At 43.9% G+C, this 15,290-nt stretch overlaps 1 protein-coding gene across 3 annotated transcripts in view; it reads right to left on the reverse strand.

Annotated features, from left to right (window-relative positions):
- RASA3 (RAS p21 protein activator 3) overlaps nt 1-15,290 on the reverse strand; it is a 207,188-nt gene that overhangs the window by 81,459 nt on the left and 110,439 nt on the right. For all 3 annotated transcript variants that reach the window (XM_068137253.1, XM_068137246.1, XM_068137237.1), the window contains exon 3: nt 14,160-14,263. In XM_068137253.1, the coding sequence (XP_067993354.1) occupies nt 14,160-14,263 (104 nt within the window). The remainder of the gene's footprint in view (nt 1-14,159; nt 14,264-15,290) is intronic.

Here is a 15,290-nt window from a genome sequence, read left to right on the forward strand (position 1 = left end):
ACAGACTTTAACCAAATCCTCCTAGATAAAAATACATTGATGGACAGAGTCTTAGTGGAAGAGAGGTTTTGAAGGCTTCCCAAACCCATGCACTTTGGCCAGAGCTCGGTATCCCAGAAAACGTTAAAAGAACGCATTAAACAAAATAAGGCAAGGAAAGATTTCTTCAACCAAATCAAACAAAAAACCCCTGCCAATTGACACCATAGAGGACTAGGAGAATAGCAAACACAAAACATTTTCCCCTCTGAAAACTATATGCTTACAAAAGTCACAGCACTAAGTTACTATAACCCCATGTTCCCTCAAATGTTGCCATTCTCCATTAGCTGTTATTGGATGGCTCCACCCAGCCCTCCTGTTTGCTGGGCTGCTCCATGTACCCCACCACAGACGCTGCTGCATTTTTCCGTAGCCCTTAGACTGCCTTTGGTGACAGTTTCCGTAGAGCTGCTGACCCATTACTCCCAAGTCTTGCTCATTCTTGTTCATTTAGCACTCTCCTCTCCCTGTTTGTCCTTATAGAGATTACCAGATCCATCTCCTGGCAAATGCTAACCTAGAAATTAACGAGGCAGATTCATTACCAGGCTTGCTACTAGATATACAGAGACAGCAACTTGAAACTTCTTAGAAATGCAGTAACTGGATTGCACAAACCCGTAAAATATTATGGCAGAAAGAGTAAATAAGACATATGAAATGTGCTGATCAGAGAATCTTTCTAATGATGAATATGTATTTTCAAAGCTTATACTTTTATCCTTTAACCACAGCAGTTTCTGGGCAACCTAATTTCTCAAAACATTTTGAGAGTAGAATGCATTTACATGCATGACCTTCCAATAATTGTTTTGGACTTCATTTGAAATTGTTTACTTTCACTACATGCTATCCTCACTGTACCCTTTAATCTCTTCCAGAAATCCTCCACCCAACTGCAGTATGGCATGCACTTCCCAAACGCTATTGGCTGTAATCACTCATTTACAATCATCTCCCAGGGAGGGAATGTCTTTGCAGAAAACTCGAGGGCAATTTCAGCAACATCTGCACCTTTATGTAGCATAAATAGTGGTGTTATCAGTCTTCCAGCACAGTGTTCCACTGCTCTCTCCTCAAGGATGGCAAGGTAACTCAGGTGGGACTGACCGTATGGTAAGCACACGGTGTTTAGAGGCAATGACACATGCCTCCAGATCCAAGACAGTTAACACGATAGTACAATTGTTTTGATGAGGAAACTGTTTGAACAGCAGTGTTTGCTCTGCACACAAACAAGTAGTGAGTGAAACTTACTGACCAAGCTGTCTGGAATCCAGGGGTTTTAACTGCATGCCAAATGCTCCACAGAGGAGAAAAATTAAGAAAGAAAAAGAAAAAACAAAAAGGCAGGGATTGGGGGAAAGATGATAAAAAGGACCTTGCCTTTGGCTAATCTAAACATATAGAAAAGGTATATTACTGATAGGGCAGGTTGATCTGCCCTGTTAGACAATTCTGCATACAGGAGTGCCCTGCGCAATTTCTGTTTATAGCTTCACTCGCACAGGCCACGTCCACACGCTCGCTCAACACACATTCTTCCTGCTCATGACACCTGCATAAGCCATTCAGTAGATGCTAAGCACAGTTAGGCCCTGCCCTCCTCTACACAGTCACTGCTCTGCCACCAGCTGACCCATGTCTGACCTGGCTCAAACAACTTCAAGCATCACCACAACTAGGTTACATCTAGGCAAATAGTCTCAAGCTGTTGGCCCTTGTCATTTGACCTGGCACTACAGGATAAGGGCCTACAATTCTCCTTGAAGATGAACCTGACAGAAGAGGTTAGAAAGGTTTACCACCAGTCATTTACAGGACGCTTTCCTCTTTGTGGTTCTTCAGCACCCCCCTGAGCTCAAGCCCATTGTTTCTGGCTCTTTCTCAAGACTTGGCTGACTGCCAAGCAGCAAGAGATTCCAAAACTTGCACCTGAGGCACCCAGCCACTCCTGCTGGTTTCCTCAGAGCTGTCCCAGGCTGCAGTCTGGGTCGGTTTAAGCTTTTAGACCTTGTAGGAGGAGGTGGGCAACAACAGATCAGGCTGAACGATATAAAGTGTAATTTCAGAACTTCATTAAGTGGTATTTTTAAAAGTTAGATTCTCAGCAGTAAGACCAGCAACAATGAGGTAAAGCATTCTTCTCATCTGAACAGATTTCTTTCCAAAAAGTCTAACATTCATCAGATTTCAAGATGGAGGAGAGGAGGGAAACCCCCACGCTAATGCAAGTTTTTATCCACATGGCAGCAATTCCCCTATGTCACTCCAGTTTAGACTGAGTAGATCATTCCTGGCACATTCAAGTCCTAAGCCCTGCATTCGAAACAACAATGTGAGACACCACACCTGATCCCTTCCTTCTGTTAATCTCTTTATGGGGTGGGGGAAGGAATAATAATTATTTTTTTTTTAAATCTACAAACAACCCATTATTTTAAACATGTGGCTAGCTCATGGATGAATGAGGGGCCTGCATGGCTCTAAGGGTGCAAATTCCACTTTATGATCCCTGGTGCAAAGTGATCTAAGAGCCTCCTACTTTCCCCACCCATGCACTCCTATCCTTGTGGCTGGCTGTTCTGAAACTTGAAGAAATTAATTCAAACTAAAAACCACTGAACAATAAAAATAAACATGAGAAGAGAAGGGAAGAAGAAATAAGTTTCAAGGGTTATGTGTGGGTGTTGTTGGCATTTTGACACAAAGATCATTTCAATTGCCCTGTTTAATGGCTTCCCCACTCAAGAGTCACATTAACACTACTAGAAGATAGCAAAGGTCAAAAATGTGGGCAGAGAGACTGAAACATGCAACAGGGATGAGCGGGGATTTTTGGCCACACTGCTCAAGAAAGTGTGGAAGCACCACGCCCTCAATGCCCATCCCTTACTGGAGTTTCAAAAGCTCTTCCCAGGCAAGTCAGTGCAGCCCATTAGCTATTCCTGGATGTGTTTGGGCTTGTTAGTTCGGGGTTTAACATTTCCATACAAACATTAACAGAACTAATAATTTGGTTCAGACATTCTCCATCTAGTCACAACTGCCTTCTGCCTGGCTTACCCGATGGTGACAAAAGGATTAGGCACAAGTTTGAGTATTACATCTCACTTTTTAATACTCATTTGCCAGTTTGCAGTATTTACCTAGAATATGTGAATATTTCTATCAGATACTAGATTAGTAGAAGATATATTCCTTCACAAAAAACAAACAAACCAATCAACCAACCCCACGCATTTAGGACAGCAACAGGATTATAAATTTAAAAGGGCACAAGGATTTACCTGGAAAATGATCACAGGATGTTAGGAGTTGTAGGGACCTCTGGAGATCATCGAATCCAACTCCCATGCCAGAGCAGGACCATATAACCTAGTGCAGGTCACAGAGGAACTCATCCAGATGGGTCTTGAAAGTCTCCAGAGAAGGAGACTCCACAACCTCTCTGGGGAGTCTGTTCCAGTGCTCTGTGACCCTTACACCAAAGAAGTTCTTCCGACAGTTACTTCACAGAACACTAAAACCAGAGCATTTCAGAAGCACTTTTATAACCTTTTTAATTTTTCTTTATCTTGAAATACTTGCACAGTGAAAACCACAGAGCTTTGATTTTTGCTGCCAAGTGAGCTGAAGCAATAATGTAATATTTTTAACATTCTCCTATACTGACTGCAGTATATTTAATTTATACCAAAGGGTTAGGTCTAAGTCACAAGTTAAAAGGCCCCAGACACCTAATTAATTCAGTCTTCTCTCAGACTACTTTGTCTCCCATGTGCTGCAATATCAGGCAGTAAGAGGACCTGGAAGCTGCTTCATGCCAATATATAAATGCATAGACACAGTATATCAGTGGATTCATAGAATTGTCAGGGTTGGAAGGGACCTCAAAGATCATCCAGTTCCATCCCCGCTGCCATGGGCCAGGACACCTCACACTAGACCAGGTTGCTCAGAGCCCCATCCAGCCTGGACTTAAAAACGTCCAAGGATGGAGATTCCACCACCTCCCTGGGCAACCTGTCCCAGTGTCTCACCACCCTCAGGGTGAAGAGCTTTTTCCTACATCCAATCTAAATCTACCCACTTCTAGTTTTGCTCCATTCCCCCTTGTCCTATCACTACCTGACATCCTAAAAAGTACCTCAGCAACTTTCTTGTAGGCCCCCTTCAGATACTGGAAGGCCACAATAAGGTCTCCTTAGAGCCTTCTCTTCTCCAGACTGAATAGCCCCAACTCCCTCAGTCTGTCTCCATTGATATGAAGGTGCACAGACACATTCAATAGCTGAAAAGACAAGGACAAACCTAAATAATATTTTAACAGCATTTTAGGCTGCAAAAGTCTTATGAAACTACCTTGAAACCTCCAACCAAGAAGCACTGCTGCTATTCCAGACTACCTGGAATTTTATAATTATCTGTATGAAGGGTTATTTGCCACCAAATAAAAGTACAGAAATTTTGCAAGACAGAAATAGCTAGAGGCCTGCCTTGTTCAAGAAGAGCACAAATTCACTCAAATCCTCCCATAACACAGGAAAAGATTGAAACAAGCCGTTTCCCTACTTGAGGATTAGAAAGATAATGATAAGGATAAGAATTAGGGGCAACATAAGGCTTCAGAGCCTTAGAAGCAGCAGAATAGCTCCCTCCTGGCTCCCGTGCAGTGCACCATGAAGCACAAGCACTACGAGACCATCTGCTACCATGGGTAAGAATTAATGGTGATAATGACAGAACACTTCCATCACAGCATTGGTATAACTTACATCTGTACATGTGTACTGCATTCAGGACCCCAGCTTTGTCTGATTTTTTAATAACTATCAAAATACAGAAAGAATATCCTTTATGAAACCTATTTTCCCCAATTTGTGGGATTTATCTTAGATAAGGCAGATAAAAGTATGCTGTGGACAGGACATGGCATCTGTCTTAAAAAGAAGTAAGCTTCAGAATTGCATCGACTGTCCTGTATCAGAGGAGTCTTGCTGGCCACAATCCTAGAGATCTCACCTAGCTCACATTACAATCTCTATTTCCTGTCAAAAAAACCCAAAACAGCCCAAAACCAAACAAGAACTAGAACAAAAATAAAACCCTACCCAACCACACCTCTGATATCAATTCTCTGACAGCTGTTCTCTGGGTCCTTAAAACATATGTGCATTTGAGAAAGGTGGTATAGCCTGTGGCTGGTCGCAATGGGAGAGCAGTTTGAAAGTCACTACTGTCTGCCTTACAGTAGGCACCCAGACCTAAGCATGCTGCCTGCACTGAATAGCCATCTCCTTTGTTCCCTCTATTACTAACCCCTTCCAGGTCCTGCTACCAGAAGCCACCATTACTACATCATCTTCACAATCCTAGTCTTTAAATTCAAGTGAGGCATAAACCAGAGAGAGACTGCTTAACATCTGCTAGTGCTGGGGCTAGGACTTTAAACTAGTTCTAAAGGGGGAAGGGGCTGAAACCAGTCCTCCCAGGCAGGAGTCTGGGGCTGATAAGCTAGAGCCAGAGGTGAAACCAGCAGCCCAGCTGAAGTACATGTACACTAATGCACGAAGCATGGGCAACAAACAAGAGGAGCTGGAAGCCTTGCTGCAGCAGGAAAGTTATGATGTAGTTGCCATCACAGAGACGTGGTGGGACGACTCACATGACTGGAGCGCTGCAATTGGTGGCTACAGGCTCTTCAGGAGAGACAGGCAAGGAAGAAGGGGTGGAGGGGTGGCCCTGTACATCAGGAAGGCACTAGATGCCATTGAGCTGGAGATCGGGGACCATCAGGTTGAGTGCCTGTGGGTGAGAATTAGAGGGAAGGCCAACAGGGCTGACATCCTGGTTGGAGTCTGTTATAGACCACCCAACCAGGAGGAAGATGTTGATGAGTCATTCTATAGGCAGCTTAAGGCTGTCTCAAGATCACCTGACCTTGTTCTCATGGGCGACTTCAATCTGCCTGATGTCTGTTGGGATCTTAACATAGCAGAGAGGAGGCAATCTAGGAGGTTCTTAGAATGCATGGAGGACAGCTTCTTACCCCAGGTGCTGCGAGAGCCTACCAGGGGCAAGGCTATGCTTGACCTCCTCTTCACCAACAGGGAAGGGCTGGTGGGTGATGTGGTGGTTGGAGGGTGTTTGGGGTCCAGTGACCATGAGATAATTGAATTTTCAGTATTCGGTCAAGCTAAGAGGGGCAGCAAGACAACCTCCACTCTGGATTTCCGGAGGGCAGACTTCAGGCTACTCAAGGAACTAATTCAGAGTGTTCCTTGGGATAAAGCCCTTAAAAATAAAAGGGTCCAGGAGAGCTGAACCTACTTCAAGGAAGAATTGTTGAAGGCTCAGGGACAGGCTGTGCCAATGTGCCGGAAGATGAGCCGCCGGGGCAGACGGCCAGCCTGGATGGGCAATGAACTTCTAATAGAACTAAGGGGAAAAAAGAGGGTGTATCACCTTTGGAAGAAAGGGGAGGCAACCCATGAAACATTTAAGGATGTTGCCAAATCATGTAGGAAGAAAATTAGGGTGGCAAAAGCACATTTGGAGCTTAGACTGGCCTCTGCTGTGAAGGACAACAAAAAGTCCTTCTATAAATATATTAATAGCAAGAGGAAGGGAAAGGACACCCTCCACTCCTTGGTGGACACAGAGGGGACCGTTGTAACAAAGGATGAGGAAAAGGCAGAGATACTTAACACCTTCTTTGCCTCAATTTTTACTAGCAGGACAGAATGTCTTCCAGACAGCTGGCCTGCAGAGCTGGCAGAAGGAGCCAGGGAGCAGCATAGTTTTCCTCTGTTCCAGAATGGGGTAGTTGGTGATCTGCTCAGCTGCTTGGATCCCCACAAGTCCATGGGACCAGATGGGATCCATCCTAGGGTGCTGAGAGAGCTGGCAGAGGAGCCGGCCAAGCCGCTCTCCATCATTTTTCAGCAGTCCTGGCTCACTGGAGAGGTCCCAAAGGACTGGAAGCTGGCCAACATGGTGCCCATCCACAAGAAGGGCCGGTTGGATGAGCCAGGGAATTATAGGCCTGTCAGCCTGACCTCAGTGCCAGGCAAGATCATGGAACAGGTCATCTTGAGTGCAATCACACAGCACATACAGGAGGCCAAGGGATCAGGCCTAGCCAGCATGGATTTAGGAAGGGCAGGTCCTGCCTCACCAACCTGATCTCCTTCTATGATCAGGTGACCCGCCTGGTGGGTGTGGGGAGGCCTGTGGATGTAGTCTACGTGGACTTCAGCAAGGCCTTTGACACCATCCCCCACAGCAAACTGCTGGCCAAGCTGTCAGCCCATGGCTTGGAGGGGAGCACACTGCGATGGGTTAGGAACTGGCTGGAGGGCCGAGCCCAGAGAGTGGTGGTGAATGGTGCCACATCCAGCTGGCAGCCAATCAGTAGTGGAGTCCCCCAGGGATCAGTGCTGGGCCCTGTGCTCTTTAACATCTTTATTGATGATCTGGATGAGGGCATTGAGTCCATCATCAGTAAGTTTGCAGACGACACCAAGCTGGGGACAGGAGTTGATCTGCTGGAGGGTAGAGAGGCTCTGCAGAGGGACCTCGACAGGCTGGACAGATGGGCAGAGTCCAAGGGCATGAGATTTAACACATCCAAGTGCCGGGTTCTGCACATCAGCCACAACTACCCCATGCAGTGCTACAGGCTGGGGTCAGAGTGGCTGGAGAACAGCCAGGCAGAAAGGGACCTGGGGGTACTGGTCGATGGTAGGCTGAACATGAGCCAGCAGTGTGCCCAGGTGGCCAGGAGGGCCAATGGCATCCTGGCCTGCATCAGGAACAGTGTGGCCAGCAGGAGCAGGGAGGTCATTCTGCCCCTGTACACTGCACTGGTTAGGCCACACCTTGAGTCCTGTCTCCAGTTCTGGGCCCCTCAGTTTAGGAAGGACGTTGACTTGCTGGAGCGTGTCCAGAGAAGGGCAACAAGGTTGGTGAGGGGCTTGGAACACAAGCCATCTGAGGAGAGGTTGAGGGAGCTGGGGGTGCTTAGCCTGGAGAAGAGGAGGCTCAGGGGTGACCTTACTGCTCTCTACAACTACCTGAAGGCGGGGTGTAAACAGGCAGAGGTTGGTCTCTTCTCCCAGACAGCCAGTACCAGAACAAGAGGACACAGTCTCAGGCTGTGCCAGGGGAGGTTCAGGCTGGAGGTCAGGAGGAAGTTTTACACAGAGAGAGTGATTGCCCACTGGAATGGGCTGCTGGGGAGGTGGTGGAGTCACCATCGCTGGAGGTGTTCAGGAGGAGACTTGACAGGGTGATTGGTTGCATGGGTTAGTTGGTTAGGTGGTGTTGGATGATAGGTTGGACGCAGTGATCTTGAAGATCTCTTCCAACCTGGTTTATTCTATTCTATTCTATTCTAAATCACATACTGCAGAAAATACAGAAAGCCCAGCTCAAACTATAGGAGTCAGAGATAGGCTAGGGGGATGGATCAGAGGTGGATATTCCAAATACAGGTAGTAGTAACACTGTCATTTGGTAAGAAGAGATGCATAAAAGGACAATCAAGGTTCTAGCACAATATGCTCAGTAGTTTTGTTTGTAACATGTATGCTAGCAGAAGGAAAAAGGAAAAATATGCAATTTTGAAAGTCCAATTTTTGTTTTCCTTCTCTTGTGACCACCTGTTAGGCTAAAAACATTGTAAGTGCATCTAAACAATTTATTCTATGCAGAAGGTATTTATTTTAGGCTTTCTATGCAACTTCAGGAAATCTTCTCAGAATAATTCTCATCTATAACTTCTCCAGACTTGTCACTGTGAGACAGAATCATCTGTTTCCTTTATTTCATTAGTAGCTCTATTTATACCACACTAACTAGCTGCTATTCCATGTCATCCAACAGTACATTACAGAAACAGTAAACCAAGTCACGAGTGCTGCCTAAGCCACGGCTGGAGTGGAGGAAGCAGAGAAACACAATTTTCTATACAATACTGATCTCTGCTTCACACTGCATTGGATGATCTTTCTTCCACTTAGCTCACAAGAAGCACAGTTTAGCAGAAATAACCCTTTCTCAAATTTTCTTTTAAAACAATAATCAAAAGGTGATGCTTCAGCTACATTTAGCAACAGCTACCCAATAGCAACAGATGGTTTGCTTGGATGCTTGGTAATAAATGGTGGCAACTCTACAAACACACCTCCTCAGCTTTGGAAGTAGTTTCTAACAAAGGCACAGTCACCTCAAGGATGCAAGCCTCAAACACTTTTCAGTTCCAGGGTATTTTCATTCTGTGAGAGCGTCCAAGAGATTTACTTTCATCTACTCTAGTGCAGAGGAGATAAATTTAACTACCTCTGAAGGCAAATATGTTTTATTGCCTTACTTTACTTAAACTTATCTAATATCGAGCAGGAAGACAGCTACAAGCTGCCAGGGTAAGATAGCCATGAGAGTTTCAATTTGTTATAGAACACACCTAACAACCTCTACAAAAGTGACTTACAGCAGCTAAGTTACAAGTAAATGTAACTAACAGAACCACTCAATCTTCTCCCCATTGAATAGAATAGAGTAGAGCAGACCAGGTTGGAAGAGACCTTCAAGATCATCACGTTCAACTCATCATCCAACACCATCTAATCAACTAAACCATGGCACCAACCACTCCATTCAGTCTCCCCCTAAACACCTCCAGTGATGGTGACTCCACCACCTCCCTGGGCAGCCTATTCCAATGGCCAATCACTCTCTCTATGAAGAATTTCCTCCTAACATCCAGTCTAAACCTCCCCTGGTGCAGCTTGAGACTGTGTCCTCTTGTTCTGGTGCTGGTTGCCTGGGAGAAGAGACCAGCTCCCACCTGGCTACAACCTCCCTTCAGGTAGTTGTAGAGAGCAGTAAGGTCTCCCCTGAGCCTCCTCTTCCCCAGACTAAGCAACCCCAGCTCTCTCAGCCTCTCCTCATAGGGTTTGTGCTCCAAACCCCTCACCAAATTTGTTGCCCTTCTCTGGACACATTCCAGCAGCTCAACATCCTTCCTAAACTGAGGGGCCCAGAACTGGACACAGGACTCAAGGTGTGGCCTAACCAGTGCAGTGTACAGGGGCAGAATGACCTCCCTGCTCCTGCTGGCCACACTGTTCCTGGTACAGGCCAGGATGCCATTTGCCTTCTTGGCCACCTGGGCACACTGCTGGCTCATGTTCAGCCTACTGTCAACCACTACTTCTTCATTGAAAAGCTTAGGAATTTCACATCTGTGCTTCATTCAGTACCATTTCATCCCCATCAGCACAGCAACCAAGATTCCCCCTCATCAGGAGTACCACAAACTTAAAGGAGATTTCTTACTCCCCAAAGTATGGAGACCAAGATTTGACACAGTGAATTCACTTTCTCCCTCAGAACTTCAGAGAGAGATGCATTTTATGTGAAAACAAATGAAGTGCTAAGGCAAAAAGAAAAACAAAACAACAAATTTTTATTTTAGTAGAAGATAAATAATTGTGTACTTGTCACCTGAAGGGCATTGCCTCTGCACAGTCTTAAATGACTTGGTGGGGCACACTTCCTTTTTTTTTAACTGATCTATATGTTCAAGGTCACAGGCTGGTCACAGCCTGATAGTCTACACACCAGCTCAGAGCACATCACAGAGATGGTTTTCTTTGCTATCTAGCTCAATTATTAAAGGGAGAGAAGAGCCTTCTGTCCCACTGTATGGGCACCGCATGCCATTTCTACAAAGCTGACAACTAAGTATCACAACATAATCATTAAAGGACATATATTTGCTTTATTTATCAGCACTACTACCTTAACACTCCTACTGAATCCAGCCAGAGGCATCTTTTCTCCCATTACTGCTGAAGGGGTACCAACTGACAGTTTTTCAACTTAACCCCATCTGCTCAATGTTTTCCTTGTTGTAACAACTAGATGGAAATAGATATCCTATGTATTATATACACACACACCTTCTATCAAATTGGCCTAATACTCCTATTTGATCATTTGAAAACAAACAAATCTAACTTTAAATGGAATTTACCGTTTCAGTGTTACATTTCCTACTCAAAGCATGTGAATACGTTACAAAAAATCGGTACATAAATTCTAGCCAGTAAGTCAAGACATACAATATCAACTAAACAACAACCTGAAGCTAGTTTACTTCCATAGTAACCATGCTGCAAATTAGCCACATTTTATCTAAAAGACAAACAATATTTCAGATTTACTGAGCTATTCATTTTCTTCATTGTATTAGCAATTCAACCAGCATTCAGGATTTCTCCAACACACAGTTGTTAAGGAGTTGTATCTATTTAGCTGACGAAATCCTAGATGACTTAGCAAATTATGATTAGGAAAATGCAAATGTAGGAAACAAACATGCAGACTCAAAGATATCTTTATCTGCAGAATACTCCCATCCTGTATGCCAAAATACTACAGCACGTTCCAAAATGTATCTGCTACACATGTGTTCCAGTTTCTGAATTTGTTTGGTTCTCCTCGGAAGTGTTTGTCAAGAAGTTTCAGGGGGTTCTTGTTTTGCATTTTCTTGCCCCCACTCCTTCCGCTTTTGGTGGCTTGAGCAGCCTCATCTGTCACACAATGAGTTGCACTTGAGATGTTAAAGAATTTAACATCACAAACTTGTACTTCATATTTGACTAAATAGAAGCTTGCCTACCCTGAGCTCCAGTCATCTTGTAAACCAGTATTACACCACCATGAGAAAGTTCTGACAATCTAAATAGTGACGCAAAAAGAACTCTGCTAACCAACCATCTTTAAAAAATAGCTACTTGCCAAACTGCCACCATTTTGACACACACGCACCACATTCTCTATCTCGAAACTCCCTTAAAACCAGCCCAAAAAATGCAAACAGATGTCTTAAACACATCACACAGGAAAACAGGCAAATTCACAAGCTTGGTAACATCTGAACTTAAAATTACTCTCCCTGGATGGACAACACCACCCCTAACTCCCTTCCCTGAGGAAGTTCATTGCTGGATGAGCACAGGTAAACACGCAAGTATCTCATGATGACATAATATGACAAGAGATCTCTGTAACAAAAAAGGGCCCATATCTGCAGAAGTTCAGCATGAGTGAGCTTATTGTAGCATTATGACGACCATTATGGGCCCTTTTCCCGGAGGGATGTCTTTCAAACCTCCCTTGCTCAAACTTCTTCAAGAAAAGGACCAAGCTGAAGATACACACAGAGCAGGTATTTCTCCTAATCATTACAGACTTCATTCCAATTAAAGAACTCCCCTTCTCAAGAGAACTCCACTGTTTAGCTTTGTTGCTGCTCACTCTGCTTCACTAGGAGCCACTGAAAATAACCACATGCAGTTACTCCAATGCACTGTTCTCTTGCCAGAATGATTTCCTATTATAAGCAGAACTTAGAGTTAGTATCAAAGTGACACTAATTCTGAATGTTTTTCTTCTCTCCATTGCTGTTTATCATATTTCCACATCTTTGAAATCAAAACATGTCTGTGGTAAGGAGGGAGGGGAATAGAAAGAGGAAGGGAGGAAAACTCAAACTGCAAGAGCTAATATGCACTGTAAAATTTCAGCGTAGCCAGGTAACACTGGTGTACTGACTTTCAGTGCTACATCAGTATAGCAACACGCCAGTCTGCCTACCTAGGGATTCTGCAACCCACACAAAAGTCAGCATTGCCTTTTCCTGAAGTAGTGCAAAACAAATACATGACCAATCACTCCAGCATCCAAACCAAAGTCTCTACATTTTCTGCAAGCCCTTCTTTTCACAAAGTGCTCTCCTTAAGACAAGATTATTCTAGCTGCTCCTGAAGAATTCCCCTTCAGTGTCTGAGCTTGATTATTAAAACAGGATCTTAGGAAACACAGAGGAAAGGAAACAATTTACACTTCTCCATTTGCAGTATCATGGGTCTGGCTTGTAGTAAGTGTTCAGAGACCCTTGTTTCAAGACAGGGAGCAAAGCCCTGAGCCAAAAAAATAAAAAGTCTAGTCCATGGGTCACTGCAGCTGTGGAGAAGTGGTGACATACAGGAGATCAGATGAAGCAATTTCAACATAAAAAACCCTCATCATCTGAAAGAATGGAGGTATTACTCTCATGTTACAGGAGGGAGAGAAAGATCAGAGATACCAAAAAGCTATCCAAAACCCAGAAACTGACCTCCTCCTCCTCCCCAGGATGCTAGATTGCTTGGTGCTGTATACACAATCTCAGTTAAGGACATACAGAGAACGACAGCTCCAATTCCTGCCTCACATGTAAACCATTAAACAATAATTAAAAACCTAGTGACTGCATGATAAACCAGCATATTGTACAGATACACATACTGCAAGCTCTGTCAAGACATACACATTGACAGCTACAGTCATGTTATACTGGAATTAGAGAAATAGTGTCACAAGTTATTAATTTCAAAAGTTAAGAGATACAAAACGGAATAATACCCAAACTGAAAACTGTTCCCCTCAGTAACAACTAGGCTTTTACAAGATTTTTATCCCTGAGGACATAAATGAAGTGTCATACAATCTGCTGCAGGTGAAATGCATAGCAAATACTATCTGGAAAAGCAGAGGTCTTGACCATGTCAAATAGTCATTGAAAGTCTCACAGAGTTATTTTGTAGGCAATAGCTTGCCCTGATACACTCTACAATCATCATTGTACTGTGGGCACTTATAACCACTAGCTGTTACTCTGCATATGATTAAGGTAGTAATAGTTTAACAATACTGCATACAGTAGCCCTGGAAAACTGGAAAACACAAGGACTTGCATTCAGAAGAAATAATGCAGTAATAAATGATGTTGCTCGAATTTAAACAATGCTTTACTGCCTGATTAATCTAAACTGTAACCTGCATTTGTTATCATAATAGACAGCACTTATCTCCCAGGGCTTTTCTTATAATATGCAATACTGAAGGTGTTTCTGACAAATAAAAAGGACAATACTGAGTAACACTTAACACTGTCATTATCGGTCTTCTCAGGATACCAACCCATAAGACTACATATGATCTAACAGTTAAAATCCAAGAGAAGTAAGCTGTAAAGAAAATAGTGATTTGTGAACACGTACCTATGATGGAATCCCTTCGAAAAACATCTCTGTCAAAAATGTAAAATGACAGGTGGCGAAAAGTCCGAGGAATTTCACAGTAAAAGTCTTCTCCATAGAAGGGGCTGGGTAAACAAACAAACAAAACATACACAAAAAGAAGTTAGCATTCATATCCTGAAGGAGCCAGTACATTTATACTTCACACCCAGAACATCACTGTAGACTATGATGCTCTTTACCCTGCTGAACATGCATCTTTAAACACTGTTCCATCTTTGAGTCTTCCCAACTATCTTAAATGCCCATAGAACAAGACTTCTTAATGTGCCAAAGAGAACAGGTACTTCTTTTTATCTGGAAAACAGATGTTCCAAAGCAAAGCAGGCAGAGACCACATTATTTGTTAACATACAAGTGACTTGAAGAGTCACTACTTCCTACTGCCACACTACACTTAAAACCAACCATTATGACAGAGGTCACAAAAGCATGCACATGAACAGGACAAGCAAGATCACAGTATCACAGTATAACTAAGGTTGGAGGAGACCTCAAGGATCATCGAGTCCAACCTATAAACACAGACCCCATGACTAGACCATGGCACCAAGTGCCACGTCCAATCTCCTCTTGAACGCCTCCAGGGATGGTGACTCCACCACCTCCCTGGGCAGCCCATTCCAATGATGAATTACTCTCTCAGTGAAGAACTTTCTCCTCACCTCCAGTCTAAACCTTCCCTGGTGCAGCTTGAGACTGTGTCCCCTTGTTCTGGTGCTGGTTGCCTGGAAGAAGAGACCAACCCCTTCCCGGCTACAACCACCTTTCAGGTAGTTGTAGAGGGCAATGAGGTCACTCCTGAGCCTCCTCTTCTCCAGGCTAAACAATCCCAGCTCCCTCAGCCTCTCCTTGTAGGGCTTGTGCTCAAGGCCTCTCACCAGCCTTGTTGCCCTTCTCTGGACACATTCAAGTGTTTTGATGTCCTTCAAATACAGCATGGTTGATGGTATATATATATTTATTTTAAAATAATTTAGTTTATTTAAAATAAAATGCCTAGAGCCATTGCCTCCTTTCTTACCCTCTGCAAAATTTCTTACTTAAAGTCAGATTCAGTCCACTGATGGCAGCTAAGCCTTGGAGCTGGCA

This window comes from Melanerpes formicivorus, unplaced genomic scaffold (genome assembly GCF_026170545.1).
Source record: "Melanerpes formicivorus ecotype bairdi unplaced genomic scaffold, bMelFor1.0.p_v2 SCAF_1, whole genome shotgun sequence".
Classification (NCBI taxonomy): Eukaryota; Metazoa; Chordata; class Aves; order Piciformes; family Picidae; genus Melanerpes; species Melanerpes formicivorus.